General features: G+C 40.2%; 1 protein-coding gene across 1 annotated transcript; it reads right to left on the reverse strand.

The window, feature by feature from the left end:
• Positions 1-4,945: 4,945 nt before the first annotated feature.
• Positions 4,946-13,009, reverse strand: LOC141111838 (interferon-induced very large GTPase 1-like). Its single transcript, XM_073603992.1, has one exon. The coding sequence runs from the start codon at positions 13,007-13,009 to the stop codon at positions 5,807-5,809; it is 7,203 nt and encodes a 2,400-aa protein (XP_073460093.1). The 3' UTR covers positions 4,946-5,806.
• Positions 13,010-16,096: the final 3,087 nt, after the last annotated feature.

A 16,096-nucleotide genomic window follows, 5' to 3' on the forward strand; every position in this document is an offset into this window, starting at 1 on the left:
GCGCGTGCCCGGCGAACCCAATGTCCGCCAGACATCCGCGATTGCTTCACAGAGAGGCAGAACGGGGATCTGCCTATGTAAACAAGCAGGATCCCCCTTCTGACAGGGGACAACTCAGAGATCTGCTGTTCCCAGTGATAAGGAACAGTGATCTCTGTGTTGTCCCAGTGAGACCCTCACCCACACAATTAGACACACACTGGGGGAACACAGATAACCCCTTGATCTCCCCCTAGTGTTAACCTTTTCCCTACCAGCGTCATTAGTACAGTGATAGTGCATTTTTTTAGCACTGATCACAATATTGGTGTCACTGGTGCCCAAAAAGTGTCAGATTTGTCCACCGCAATGTCGCAGTCCTGCTAATCCTTGATTGCCACCATTACTAGTAAAAACAAATGGGAAAAAAAAGTTCATAAATCTATTCTCTATTTTGTAGACACTATAACTTTTGTGCGAACCAATAAATATACACTCATTGGGATTTTTTTTATATGTAGAAGTATATATTGGCTTAACCACTTCGCGCCCACGCTATAGCCGAAAGACAGCTGCAGTGCGAATGCTAACCGCCGGGAGGCCGTCCCTAGACGTCCTGCTGTTTACTTCCGTGATGTGCGCTCCCGCGGGCGCGCATCGTGGAAGTTCTGTTCTGGCCGTGTCCCTTGGACACAGCCAGTCACAGATGGCCGTAAACGGCCAATCACGGCAGCCTGGTCTGGTGGATGACATACAGACTTCCTGGAGGGTGGTTCATAGGTCGGGAGATCGTCACTTACACCCTTTGGATCACATGTAATTGGCCATAGTGTGGTTCATGGGCTGGGAGATGATTATTTCCGCCCATTGGAACGCAGGTAATATCCGGCCTGGCACTCGAGTCCACTCTCTATATAACCCAGCGTCACACGTTGTAGCCACGCCCCTGATGATGCACGTTTGTGACGAAACATCGGGCGAATGAGGGACGAGTGACGTATTGTGTATAGAGAAGCGGCCGCCGCCTTGATGGTAGGAAGCGCTGGATGCTTTCCTTTCTGGCTCATGCTCGTTTTTAAGGGGTGAAATGTGAGTTTAAACTTTTCTTTTTTACAATAAATGGTCGAAATTTTGGATGTCTGCGCAATGAGTCTGTTCTTTCATCCTTTTTTATATGCCTGATTGAGTTGTTCCTGTGGAGTCCATCTCCCAGCTGAGATTGTTACATAACAGCTATCTGTCTCTGGTGGATCTATGAGAGAGGATTCTATTGGTGGACCATTCAAATAAATACAAGTTGTGAATTTGTCTGCATTTGCTCAATGTGTATGTCCTATACACTGACGGTAAGAGTCATTTGTGTTGGGTGTCGGTGACGGTTCTTCTGTCTTCTACCCTTCTTCTGGTTTTCACATGAAGGACTGCAATTTTTTGCGACACTGATTATGTTTATACGTTCTTTATTAATTTTCTATCATTATTTATTAGCGCTACACCTTTATCCACATTTACAGCAGCCGTTTACAGTGCGATCGGCGGTGCCAATGAGAGATGATCTCATATGTAAACATATGAGATCATCTCTCATCGCCGGCTCTCCCTCCTCACACAGAGACATCGTGTGAGGAGGGAGAGCGAACCGCTGCAGCCTGAGTGTCAGAAAAAAAATGGAAAAAAAAGTGAACACAGTACCTGTCAATGCCATCTGTCCCCACTGCCACCACTGCCATCTGTCCCCACTGCCATCTGTCCCCACTGTCATCTGTCCCCACTGTCATCTGTCCCCACTGCCATCTGTCATCACTGTCATCTGTCACCACTGCCATCTGTCACCACTGCCATCTGTCCCCACTGTCATCTGTCATCAGTGCCACCTGTCAGTGTCACGTGCAATCTGTTATCAGTGTCACGTGTCATCAGTGCCACGTATCAGTGCTATCTGTCAGTGTCACGTGTCATCAGTGCCACATATTATTGCCATCTGTCATCAGTGCCACATATAAGTGCCATCTGTCATCAGTGCCACATCAGTGTCACGTGTCATTGTCCTGGTGCTCCAGGGCCTTCAAAAGTGTAATAGGTAGTCAACAAGTTAGATGTGTAATTTATGCTCCTAGAACACATGAAGGTGCTCCCTGCATGTTGGGCCTCTCTATGTGGCCAGGCTGTGAAAAAGTCCCACACATGTGGTATCGTAATACTTAGGAGGAGTAGCAGAATGTATTTTGGGGTGTTATTTGTGGTATATACATGCCACGTGAGAGAAAGAACCTATTACAATGACAATTTTGTGGGCAAAAAAAATAAAAAAATAAAAAAATCTTCATTTTTCAAAGAATTGTGGGAAAAAATGACAACATCAAAAACCTCACCATGCCTCTTACTAAATACCTTGGAATGTCTACTTTCGGGAAAGGGGTCATTTGGGGGGGATTTGTACTTTCCTAGGCCATAGGCCACCAGTACATCAGGTGTGATCAATTCTTTATGATTTGCACCACAGATTTTAGACTCTCTAACTTTCACACAGACCAAATAATATCCACTAATTTGGGTTATTTTTACCAAAGATATGTAGCGGTATAAATTGTGGCCAAAATTTATGAAGAAAAATGAATAATTTGCAAATTTTATCACAGAAACTAAGAAAAATGCGTTTTTTTTTTTTCAAAATTTTCGGTCTTTTTTCATTTATAGCGCAAAAAATAAAAAACCCAGAGTTGATCAAATACCACCAAAAGAAAGCTCTATTTGTATGAAAAAAAGGACAAAAAATTAATTTGGGTACAGTATTACATGACTGAGTAATTGTCATTCAAAGTGTGAGAGCGCTGAAAGCTGAAAATTGGTCTGGGCAGAAGGGGGGGTTTAAGTACCCAGTAGGCAAGTGGTTAAATTGATGAAGAAATATTTTTTTTTGGATATGTTTTAAAGCAGAAAATAAAAAATATTGTGTTTTTTTGTCAAAATTTACAATTTTTTTTTGTTTATAGCGCACAAAATAAAAACCGCAGAGGTGATTAAATAAAACCAAAAGAAAGCTCTATTTGTGGGAAAAAAAGGACATCAATTTTATTTGGGGACAACGTTGCACGACCGCGCATTTGTCATTTAAAATGACGCAGTGCCGTATCGCGAAAAATGGCCTGGTCATTAAGGAGGTAAATTCTTCCGGGGCTGAAATGGTTAAACCAGCTATATTGTTTTTGTAATTTTACTGTTTGAAATGTTTTTGTAATAAAGTTTGGCATGATTGCCTTTTAATTATACTTTATGTATATCGTCTGTAAAGTCCCATGGGGGTATTATAGTATTTCATGTAAAAACCAGGGACAATGGAGGAGGACTAACAAACTACTAAAGGAAAATTACATTTTTGGGGCTGCCATGTTTGACCTTTCCTCCTGAAAATACAGAGATCACTGGCTGTCATTGTTATCCATTGGCTTCAGTACTTTCTAAGGCCGGGTTCATATCTGGGGACCTCTGTGTCCCTTTTTACCGGTTCAGGTGCGATTCGGGGCCAAATTTTTGCCTCAATTCACACCTGAATCGGACCAGAAGACGCACAGGACCCTTTTCCAATCTGGACAGCAGCCGCCCCAGACCTGTATCCTCACATGTCACACTCACATGTCATGCGAATTGGAGGCGGGGGAAACCCACCTTCAAGTCACATATGTGTGAACCCGGGCTAAGAAATTGACACACAATGAGTTCACCATAGGTGGGTGTGGTCTATTACATTAGGGTGTGCACCCCTGAGCACAAACACGCATGCGTGTATATCAGCTGAGCAGTGGACAGTGTCAGCAGAACAAAGATCCTGCACTTTCGGGTAGTTGGGTACCCCGGACTCAATATCCGCCAACACCCACCGATCATTCCATACACAGGCAGAACGCAGTCAGTAGGGCAGAGCACGGTGTCAGTAGTTTTTATTTTTATTGTTTTTTTATATATTTTTTTACAAATTCTTTAGGAAAGGCTCCTAAAGAAATAGTAAAAAAAGAAAAAGGAAAAAAAATTGTAAAAGATACCTAAAGAGAAATAATTGTAAAAAAAATTATTAAAAAAATGTTGGGGGGGGCTTAAGTGAAATATTAGGGGTCTAAACAAAGAGAAAGGGACTGAGGACAGAGCTTCCCAGTCCCTTTCTCTGCAGCCTCAGCTGCACTGGACAGGGAATGAATGGGAAGTGCTCTGTGCTATGCTTTACTATGCTTCAGTTAAGAATGAACACAGGAGCGATCGGTACAGATCACTCACTGCCTTCATTCATTCATCCATCCTGAAACATCCCTTGCTGCCGGTGGGAGAGGAGAGGAGGGAAGCTGGCAGCACTGCAGAGGGGGAAACAGGGGACGCCAGGAAGCAGGGGGACTTGGCACCACACAGGGTGATTAGGGTGTGCCCAGGCACACCCAGCACACCCCGTGCGCATGCCTATGGCGTTCACAAAGTTAACACTTCAGTCTGACTTTCCTCATCTGTTTGCTTAATAAAGGTCAATATGGTTGATTTACTTAATGCAAATAAGCTGTTCACATTGCAAAGAAATTTGCTCTTTGTTTAGCAAATGTGACCAAATTCCCTTTGCAAAGAATGCCCCAATCACGGGCAAGGAAAATAAAAACACATGATTGGACGATAGGAGTCAGCAGAGTTTCACCTCATTTCCCTTGCAAAGTGAAAAGCCTACTTGTCTTTAGTAAATCAATCCCAGGGTCTCAAAATACCGAAGCCAGAGACAGCCAAGCAACTCGCATTTTCACAAGGAGGTCAGCAGTAGCAGTCTCTGTATTTCTTTCAATGTAGGTTCCTGTAAATCCAGGGTCAGCCAGGTAATTAGCATTTTCTGAAGCAGGTTAGCAATGACAGCCTTTCTATTTTCATTTATGAACAAGCCTTATGGAGGTAAACTGCAGAATAAATGTTTTAAAAAAGAAAAGACAAAGATAACAGGTTTGATTATTTGATATATATTTTTGTGCATGTTGTTAATACAGAGCAATTAAAAAAGAAAAAAAAAACATAAGTATAGTATATAGATCCTCACAGTGTTTGTTCTTTAAATTACATAAAGCTAAAATTTAGGAATGGACATTTTTTGCATAGATACATTGGCCCAGATTGGATTGATTGGATGAGGCGGAGAGGAGGGCTGGTGATGTCACAATCTCCACCTCATCCATTCTGAGAACACTTTGCCTTCATTGAGAAAATGCAAATTGTTCTCTGAGTGAGCCTGTGCCGAGCGAGTGACCTCCTCTGTTCACTAATCAGCAGTGCTGAAGCTTCGTACGGGACCCCGGGAGCTACCAGCAATCATTGTAGTCGTGGTGATTACTCCAGAGATTTCCAGGTTCCTTTGGGATCAGCCAGCTATGGCACATACATACTTACATTGGACCAATGTAACTGTGCAAAAAAAAAAAAAAAAACCTAAACTGCCACTTTAATCAAAATGCTATTTTTAATTAAGATGATTTCCAGGTTTAAATCTGCAGAATTGTTTTGGTGGCAAATCATCTTTTTTCTGGAGATTTTTCATTATGCCGAGTTGTGTGAGAGCAATAGTGAGGAGGAAACATCTTCTGTAGGCATCATTCTGTACACTAATAGATATGCTGCTTTTCACAGGTCTTCAGTCACCTTCAGACCAACAATGATCATGACTGTATCCAAATCTCTTCATATGTACAATCCATCTAAGAAAGAAAATCAATCATTTAGGCTGCCTTTACATTTTATAAGAGCTTAAAGTATGTCTCTTGGTTGTCAGAAATGTCCATTCAATGTGTCAGGATAGTTTTTTAATAGAAATTTACATCTTTTTTTTAAGTTCATCAATTGCTTCCTGTTTATTTATAGAAGCCCACTCAGATGGAATTGTCCCCCGGCCTGTAAATTTTAGGTTGTGATGGTTTTCAAAGTCACCTCGGAAGAAATAAGTCACCCATTTCCAATAAAGTAACGATGAGTTGTCTGGAGTAATAGACCAGGTATTGTAAGGATGTCCTCCATCTCTGTATGATTTGTAGTGAATACTTCTGTCTTTATCAAGCACATAACATAAATCACTGGATACAAGACTGGTGCAGATTTCTATAGTAAAGTGATTTGTGCTTTTCCATTTCCTACCTTTCAAAGCACCAGGACAATGGTACTGAACACTGTGGTCTCCATCATGCCCGGGAACAGTATTTGTACATACAGCACCACAGAACGGACACTTCGCCCAGCACCCAGGAAACTGCTTAGATAAATTTTCATGAATCATTTCTACAAGATGAGTAAGATCATATTTAGAAAATAAATCTTTGAGCTTTTCCAACACAGTTTTCAGAGCTTTTGTCATTGCCTCCTTCAAAAACCCAATGTCAGTTATATTCTGATATTTCACACTCTTGAGATCATGACTTGACAGCTTCATATCACTTCCAAGCTGAGAGCAGAAAGTATCCAGCCATTCACCGATATCACCCTTTTTATCACTGACTATTATAGTTGATTTGTTGATGGCCTTTAATATAATGTTCCCAAATTCATCCAGTTTAATGTTTAGAATTTCTGATATGTTCTTCTTGTCTTCACAATACTGTTTAACACAGTTTTGAATAAAGTCAGTGACTGCAGATTTTGGATCATCGATATAGTTTATATACTGCTGGAAACTTTCATCCTCTGCCAGTGACCTCAGCAGACAGAACTCAAGTTTTGATCTGTTCCCATTCAAGGCTTGATTATTATTTTTTACCTCTCCAGCTAAGTGTATTGCAGATTTCTCATAGACACCTTGCCGGGTGGCCTCTTCCAACTTGGTACACAGGAAATCTGCCAATGTTGTGATTTCTTTTTTTCCCTCACAGGACATTTTAAAACTTTCCCAAAATTCATTTCTCTTACTTTCCAGGTAGACAAGAGGGTCATTAGCTTTTCTAAAAGCTTCATAATCCTTCTTAAATCTGCAAGCTGCTTTCCGACACAAGAACAGTGATACGTACAAAGTAAACTCCTTCCTGAATTTAAATGTTTCTAGTGTGATATTTATTTCAGATATTATTATATTCAGAAGCTCATGGAAGTAAACTTTCTGATAATCTAGTTTTTCCTGCAGCTTTTTATCCATGTATTCATCCATTCTCTTGTATAGAATTGTTATTATACGTTTTATTGTTTTCTGATCATCATCTGAAAGCTTTTCATTCCACAGTATATATTTTGGCTCGCTTTCAATATAATTAGAGAATATTTGTAGTAAGTCCTTCCAATCACAAGAATCCTTAATTGTATCACCTATATTGGGTTCAATTATAAAGTGTTCGAGAAACACGTTTTCTAAATCACAGTTGATTTCTGGCGGTTTAGGAGTAAATGTTTCCCCAGTTACTTCAGTGATCAGAGAATTCCACATTATGTTGAATTTTGTTTTCAATTCCTCTTCAGTGACATTTTTCCCCTGCAAAGACAGGGCCAATTTCCTGCTTTCAGATATTATTTTATCTTCATATTTCTCACTCAGTTCGTCGATAGTTTTATTGTTCTTTTTTGATTCAATGAGCTCTTCAGATATTTTAAGGATCTCTTTTATCAATTCATCTTTGACTTCACCCACTTTTATTTCAGTGTTTGCTTTCCATTGATCTAATATCTCTCTGTCCCTTTCACCATCAAAAAATTCCTTAATTTCCCCTTGGACTGTACTGTATATTTCTTCAAACTGCTTATTTAAAGACATCTTATCAACCTTCTTTATTTCATCCTTGTAAATCTGGTTGCGGATTTGAATTTGAAGGGTCAACATGTGTTCCCTTAATTTCCATGTCCACTGACTGTATTTTACTTCCAGTTTGTTGTATGCAGCATTCGCAAGTGAATTTTTGAAGCTGAATACAAAATTCTCATTGAGCAATGCATTCCACAAATCATTTATTCGACTTTTGAATGTAGAGATATTCAAAATATTGCATTGGCCTTCCTGTTTTCCTGATTCAAGTATGATCCGTCGTAGCATTTGAACATTCTGGCTGTAACTTGGATTTGGGGGAGCCATGGGAGGGTCACCTTCCCAGAGATGGGCAAAGTAATGAATATGTGTGTTTATATCGAATTTAATGACTTCATTAAAACATGTTATGTCACACTGCTCTTGCTGTGCAGCACACAATGTCATTTCATCCAGTTTTTCCTGGAGCCGTCTCCTTCCCTCCATGTTTTTCTCTTTGGCTGTTATTTCTCCAACATTTTGATGAACAAATACACAACTGGGTTGTAGCTTGATGTTCCTCATCCTCAAAAATGCTTGTACAGCAATCTGTAGGATGTCTTGCATTTCAGAAGGATTTTCCCCAAAGATGTTGATCAATGTCAGGTTACCCAGGCCAATTACAAAAGTAGCCAGTTCATTGTCATGATTAAGTGCAGTTTCTTTTGAGAGCTCAACAGCTTTCAGTCCTTCAGTATCCACAACAAGCACATAGTCAAAGTTCATTTCCTGCCTGAGTTCTTTGTCAACCTCTAAAAGCTGCATAAATGCTCCTCTAGTACATCTGCCAGCACTCACTGCAAACTGAAGACCGAACATAGCATTGAGTAAAGTGGATTTTCCAGTACTTTGTACACCTAATACAGAGAGGACATACAGCTTTTTGTCTCCCAATATTTTAATCAGCTCATCCAGAATGGCTTCAACCCACCTCAGTGGTACATGGGCGGCATCACCATCCATCAGCTCAATTGGATACCCTGAGACCATAAGATTGGCAGCAACTTTTGGCAATTTGAAAAAACTTTCATTTTTTCTACCACATGTTTCTGAAGCTTCATATATCTGTCCAATTTCTCTTAGAATGTGTTCAAGACCAAAATTTGAGATGTCAATTGTACCTGATAATTTCTCTAGTTGTCTCTCCTTTTTTTCTATAACCTGTTTATTATTATCTTTTTTTTCCTTTTCCTTTCTTATTTCTGACCACATATCGTGGTATTTCTGGTAGAGCCCTGGAAGAGTTTTTGAAGATCGATCATCTAAATACATGCTAAACCACTGGAGAAAGTACATTTTTGAGTCTTGACTGTCTGATTGTAGATTCTTCAGGAAAGTTCTCATGAAGTCATTAAGGGGAGATGCCCTTTCAAGTTGTTTATCTCTTATTGCCTTCTTTTCAGACTCAGTGTTGCTCCGCTGTCCCTCAATACTTATGTTAATATTTTGCTTCAGTCGGGTCACGTCTTTGTCGTACTTGCACCAACTTTTCCAGAGATCTCCTTGTAGAGGCAGAAATTCCTCCTTCACGGCTGATACATTTTTTTCTTTTAACAATGATAGTAAATACTCTGCTTGTTCCTTTCCTTGTTTGCACTGTTCTTTGTCTTCATCCACTACAAATCCATGTTTCCTGGCTATACTGGCACATTTAGCAAGTGAATATTTTTCCTTTGAAATAGCCAACAAAGATTTTATAGTGCTTGATATTTGTTGTAACAATTCTGCTTCATTTCGATTTTTTATACCTATCTGTACTTTAGTTCCTTTAGTTAAAAGAGACTTTTTTTTGTTTGGACGCAGGCAAATCAGTGATTTTGGGGATGCTAATAGCCACTGTAACAGTTCTTTCCCTTTTGTATCCAACTCAATAAATAGAATGACAATGATTGAGGAAATTTCTTCTAAGAATTTCACTTGCTGGTTATGTTCTCTGGCATCACCATGTAGATTGGTGAATGCAATGCAGTCATCAAATGTGTCATCCTCTTTTCCACCTGCACAATACCAGGCAACCTCTGTCATTCCATTCATCAATAAAGCATTTTCTGTGCTTCCTCTGCAATGTCTATGATAGAAGATATCATGCCTTTGTTTACTAATCAGCCAGTTCATTAACTGTGATTTAGAGGTAGAACATGGACCAAGACGAATGAAGGATATAATGGGAGCCTCAGTTTCCTTAATGAACTTGTCATAAGATTCTCCACCTTTAATTTTCCACTTCTTTTTCATTTCCTGAAAAGTCCAAAGTGGAAACTCTATAGTATTTGTACTAGGTAGAGTTACCAAAAGTGGAAGAGCAAACTGACAAAATGAAAGTTTTGTGTAAAGATATTGTCTCATGAAATCATTAGCACAATGGAAAATTGACATTTGGACATCCATTGGGTGAATAGGTTGTTCACTACTTGAAATTTTTTGCTCCAAATCTTCATTTTCATCAACATCTAGAAATTGTTGTAAAAGATCAGCTGTGTCCATGTCTTCTTCTTCTCTCATCACATTTACATGGACAGGTCCTCTATTGCATTGACACTGCACATATCTTGCACGATAGTCCAACATAAGTAATTTCTGAAGGAAATGGAGGGGAAGTTGTTTTTCTTCAGAAATCTGTTCTTCAACCAAAGAAGGTTGACAAATCTTATGAAAATCAGTATTCTTCATTTTCTGTGGGTAATACTTTTGAAGATCCAGTCTCTCCAGCAGTAGTAAAAAGTCTTTGTCTCTGCTGCTGTAATCAGTTGTCAAATCATTTTTAGTAGATGTTTTTTGTTCCTTGCATATATTATTCAGCTCCGCAGCAATCTCATTTTTTTTCAGCTCTGTGTTTGCTGATTCCCCATAGCCAAATGCTCTGAGGTCTTCTTCTAATTTGTACCATTCATGATGTCCTCCATATTGTTCAATTATTTTATCAACATCAGGAGAAATAAGTCCTGCCATGTGTTTCTTCATAAAATGTAGACGTTCTCTTTTCTGTTCTAGAGACATTTCTTGGTATTCACCTACAGATGTCAGACCTGTGTACAGGACGAATGCTTGAGCCCGATCAGTGCACTGACATCTGATGTCTGTGTACTTCTTATAGGTTTCTTGCATGTGATGTTTTAGAAACTCAATTTCTTTACATCCTAAAAGATTTTTAAAGTTGTAGTTTTGAATACAGTATCCAGAGTTGTTGGCAATGCAGAGCATCAGTAATTCCGTGTCCACTTGATTGGTTTTCCTTAGGGAGCTTAGAAAGGAATATAGTGAAAGACTAATGTTCATTGTAGCTTTAATCTTTACTTGACGTTGGGCATCAATGGATGAGTTCATTTTGAGAGTACCTTGGAGAATGTCATTAATAGAACTCTCCAAAATACCAAGAAGTTCTTTGAAATCAGAAACAGTAAATCTTTCAAGTTCATCCTTGTCAGAGTCATATATCCATCTCATAATATGTAAAGGATTTGGAAATGTTTCGACGGAATAAATGTGAGGCTCCACTAAGGATTTCAGTAAAACTTTTATTAGATTTGTGTCTTCTGTAGAACTGTCTTTGAATTTTTCAACAACACTTACTAAAAATGCTTGCAGGTTTTTATCTGACAGACAAATAATTTTCCAAGCACTGTAACTTCCTGATGTTTTACAGAGTTCCACTTTCAAGTCATTTAACTCCTGTAAGTATTGTTCTGCATTACTTGTGTTCCAGAACTCCACACCCTGCAACAATAAATTAGCTTTTTCTAAAGCATTTGGTAAATTTTCTCCAATCATCATTTCTGTGGTGAGACCAGTCTCTGACCTGTAATGGTCAATCAAACAGGAAGCAAGTTTTACATTTTCTGTGAACTCCTTGTAATTGTCCACAATTATCTTCCATACTGGTATCAGTTGAAATCCCCGATCTATGACCCTCCAGGTTTTGTTACTGGTTAATAAACCAGATTTCCATTGTGGGAGAGAATCGGCCTCTGATGGGCCTCCAGTTTTAGTAACAGACAATTGAACATCTTTCTGAAGATTGGATGTTTTTGTAATGTGCACAGATCCCTGTGTATTTGTTTTTGACCAGTCAATATCTCCTCCAAATCCAGCATAACTGGCACCCACATATATATTCAGGGCTTCAGACGTCATCTTTTTTGCTTCTTCCATCTTGTTGCTGTCTATTGCTTCCATGGATGCCTTCCACCAGAATATCCCACCAAAGTGTATTGGCCCAAGATTAACATGTGAGCCAAACCTCTGGAAAAAATCGGAACATTTTTTTGACAAAATTGGTGCATTGGAATCAATTTTTAACAATGTTTCTATCTCCTGCAATGCATTTAGAGCAGAGGGAGAAAGTCTCAGCTGATCCTTACTGAAGTAACAGGATGCTAAAGGAATGTAATTATATCTGGTGGTGCAAACGTAGCCGTGTTGAACTGACTGCTTACTTGTGTGCTCAGACTCTACAGACTTGTTATAGTTAGAACTACTTTTTAGACCAAATCCCATGAAACCTGCAGTAATTGAGCTACTTAAACTTAACCCGATTTTCTCAACTGTTCTATGAAAACTTGATCCAGCTTCCTTAGAGGAAAATTCCTTTTGTTCTAAAATAGGACTTTGTTCAGGTCCAACAAGTTTGAAGCCCTCTGGGATACACAGAAGTGGTTCACATTTCTTAAACAAATCTTCCGCATTTTTGGTTTGGAAAATTCCCTCTAGTGCTAGGCCTCCAGATGAATGTTGAATGACCTCTTCATCCGTTAGGTTTTCCTTTTTGGAAAATGACTCCTCTCTGAGGGAAATCTGATTTTCAAAGTAGTTTATAAGGTCTAATGATGATTTCTCAGGGAGTGCAGAGTATTCAGAAGGAACTTCCAGATTCTTCCACATTTCTTTTTCACACTCTTTAACAATGTCATCTTGTCGACATTTACCTTCAGATGTCATTTTTTTTAACTCTGCTAGTACATTACGGGCTTGTTTATTCTTCTCATTTATGAGTTGGTTTCTCTTTTCTTGCACTTCAGCAATTTTTACACTGCTGTCAGGTATATTAAACAATTTATGTAATGCCCTCTTTTCCCGTGGATAGCGAGTTTTTTCCTCTATCACAGAGCATTCTTCAGGCTGAATATAGTTTAATGATTGAATATTATGTATGCCCAAACATTCTTCTAAGATGGAAAGCCAGTACGCAGGATCCAAACCCATCTCCTCCAGTTTATTGGTAAGATCGATATCGGCAGAACAGCCACTGGATTTATAGCCTGACATCTCTATAAATACAATAAAAAAATATTTTAGGAAATACATTTCAATGAAAATATGCACACATTTCATATGTTGGGACAATTTATCTATTGGAATATATGTCTTTTTTTAAGGGTAAGTTCAACTTTTCAAAAAAATAGTGATCTAACTCTAAACAACTCCCCCAGACCCTGCTGGTCTCATGCCACTCTCCTGTTGCGCCCCTCCCCCCAGTCACTATAGAGGCTAAACTCTCAAAATCTTCATTACATAATCTGTGTGTAGCTTCATAATGCAGGCAATGGTTACATTGTAATACATAATGCTTACCATAGCCTGCATTATGATGCTACACAGCTGCAGGAGCCATGTAGTAGAGATTCTGAGTGTGCAGATGTTATGGAAATGATTAAGAGCTCCAATCGAGCCCAAGGTTATCTGCTGCTGTCTCTAATTGAAAAGTGTGGATATGCATGCATATAAAAGTAAACACTCTGAGACACGCTCAGCACCGTTACTTCTTACACTTCTAATTTATTCAAGGCGGTGCTAATGTTTTATACACAAAAATACGTCATTGCTATGTTAGTCTAATAGGTACATATCATTGGTTAAGATAAAAAAAGAAGATGGAGAATCTTCATAACGAGGTTTGGCTGTCCTTGGTTTTATCTTCAGTTCCGCGTTCTTCTGATGTGTGGGATGTAGGGGGTACCCGCCATTTTGAGAAAAATATAGGAACAGAGCAAACCTGTATACTTATATAATGAGTAAGGAGAAAAATATGTATGCACATAAGAAAATAGACATTTTCACATTATTATTATTATTATTTACATCACATTCCTTCACAATCCCCCCTAAAATGACTATTTTCTCTTTTCTGTCCCTAATACTAAAGGTCCCACTTTGGCCTGGCCCTTCTCCTCAGCAACTCTTTTAGGCTGTATATAGAATTGGGCAACTGTTCACTTCCCTCCTCGATACAGCTGGAGAGGTGCAGTCAGGCGCTATCTATCCCTATAACCCTATAGGATTGTGAGATTATGGACGGGGAGTGACTGTAGAGGAGTGAAGGGTTTGTCATCTTCCATCATAAGGAAGTCCTCTTCTTCTTGTTGGAGAAATGTAGGTGTGCTATTCTCTACAGCCTTGCTCATTAACTTTTTACGAAAGGTAGAATACAGCGTACAATCAGGGCTAAAAGAACCAGGATTATTAATACCGTTACCCGTATCTGGGCGAGCACCTTCTGCCACCCACTCATCCAGCTAAAGTATTGATCCCATGGGTCTGTGATACCTGAGTTCTTCTTCAACTCCAGTGACAGATCTTCTAATTTCTTTATAGCTAGAGTAACCTTACTATTTGGGCCAGTATTATCAGGAATGTATGTACAACAGGTTCCCGTTTTTTCCTATGATTTTACAAAACACCTCCTTTCCCAGCTAGCACCATGTCTAAGGCCATCAGGTCCTGGAATGTCATGTAGGAAGTGGGGGCTAACTGGTCAGCAATTCCCTGGAGGGCATCTTTAGAGTAATTTACAAATCTCTGTTGGTTATAATATGTGTAGTGTCAGGTCACCTAGAGGCTGGGTGACAGATGCACACCGTTGGGATCAGGAGTGCACCACAAGGTAGTGGACCCTACGGGTGACTGCTGCGGATTGAACCCTGGGAGGTTCGGGAAGCAGGTCTACTGGATCACTGACACAGATCCCACTGGGAGCTAGAGCATAGATTCCCCAGGGTGCGGAGTCTAAGAGCCAGCAGGTGTTCACCAGAGCCTTTAATGGTAAGGATGGACTGCGCTGCAGTCTGGCTCCAGGTCGCGGCCCCCAGGGTCTCACAGCTCACGCTCACCGTAGACTACAGGAGAAGAGGAAGGAGGCAGCAGGCTGGAACATCAGGGTCACAGGCAAACAGGGATGGTCGGGAACAGGCCAAAGTCGGTAACAGGAATCAGATGTAGGAAACACAGCAAGTACACATAGAGGCTAACACACAATGGTTGATCAGCACTGCTGGCTTGCGGTGCACAGGTTAATATAGGGTTCCCTGATAGGGCCTGGGGTGGGGCCATGCTTAGAGTAGATGTTACAAAAGCAGTCAGGTGAGGGTCAGCTGGTCTCTAGAGATGAACACATGGAGACAGGTATGCTGATCGACAAACTCTATTGCATAACCATGACATGTAGTTAATCCAATCTACATTCTTGCTGACAGTTGTGATGGGGATCAAAGACTCAAAACCAGCTTTTTCCTGATCCCTGGCTTTAAACTCATCAGGGACCCCCCCTTGTAACCCTTATGGCATCTATGTATACATGAGGATCAAAGCTTCCGGAGAGAGCTGCTCGCTTCCTCCTCTGACTGTGTGCTGGGTCAGTGTATGTATCAGGGGTATCTTTGGTTAGGATATGGGGCTTTCTATTTTCATCTTTTTTTTGTCTAATGCACTCTGTGGTTGCCCAGTCTGGCCCTGTGTTCCAACCCACTGGCCCCCACAGAAACCACAACTCTGTCCCCAGTAACTGTCTGTGTGGCATACATATATGTCCTTACTGTCAGGGATATCACTGTACCAATGGCATCACCATGAAGGTTCAAATGGACAAGGTACTATGTCACAGTAATCTAAGGTAAAGGTGGTCACATGTGTACCTGAAGAGTTACACCAAAACGTAATTATGTTATCATTTTTGTGATGGCCACCTCCTGGGCCCCTCCCCCCTAGATCAAACAGAAAAAGGATATGCAGCGCCCGAAAACACGCTCTCCTGCAGTGATAAGCGTGCATTCAGGTGTTCTTCCTGGCCAACTTGACTGAGGTGGCTGTGGTCAGCAAAACTTGGAATGGACCATCATAACTTGGCTCAAGTATCTCCAGACAGTAGTTGGTGTGTTCCTGTATCTAATTCAGGATCTGGAATGGAAGAAAACACCTGGACATGCATTCAGGTTAATTCTCGTGATAATGTGGTTACATAATTAGTCAACACATCAGACTGTAACTGTAACTGTTGTGGAAAGTAACAACCAAGTCTGGGAGCTGAACCAAACAAAATTTCATAAGGGGATAGGGCATGTTTCCCCTGGGGGTGTGTCT

This window comes from Aquarana catesbeiana, linkage group LG11 (genome assembly GCF_042186555.1).
Source record: "Aquarana catesbeiana isolate 2022-GZ linkage group LG11, ASM4218655v1, whole genome shotgun sequence".
In the NCBI taxonomy this organism is placed as follows: Eukaryota; Metazoa; Chordata; class Amphibia; order Anura; family Ranidae; genus Aquarana; species Aquarana catesbeiana.

What these genes read in the sequence shown, in the direction of transcription:
- LOC141111838 (XM_073603992.1), bottom strand. Translation starts at nt 13,009, where the DNA reads ATGTCAGGCTATAAATCCAGTGGCTGTTCTGCCGATATCGATCTTACC.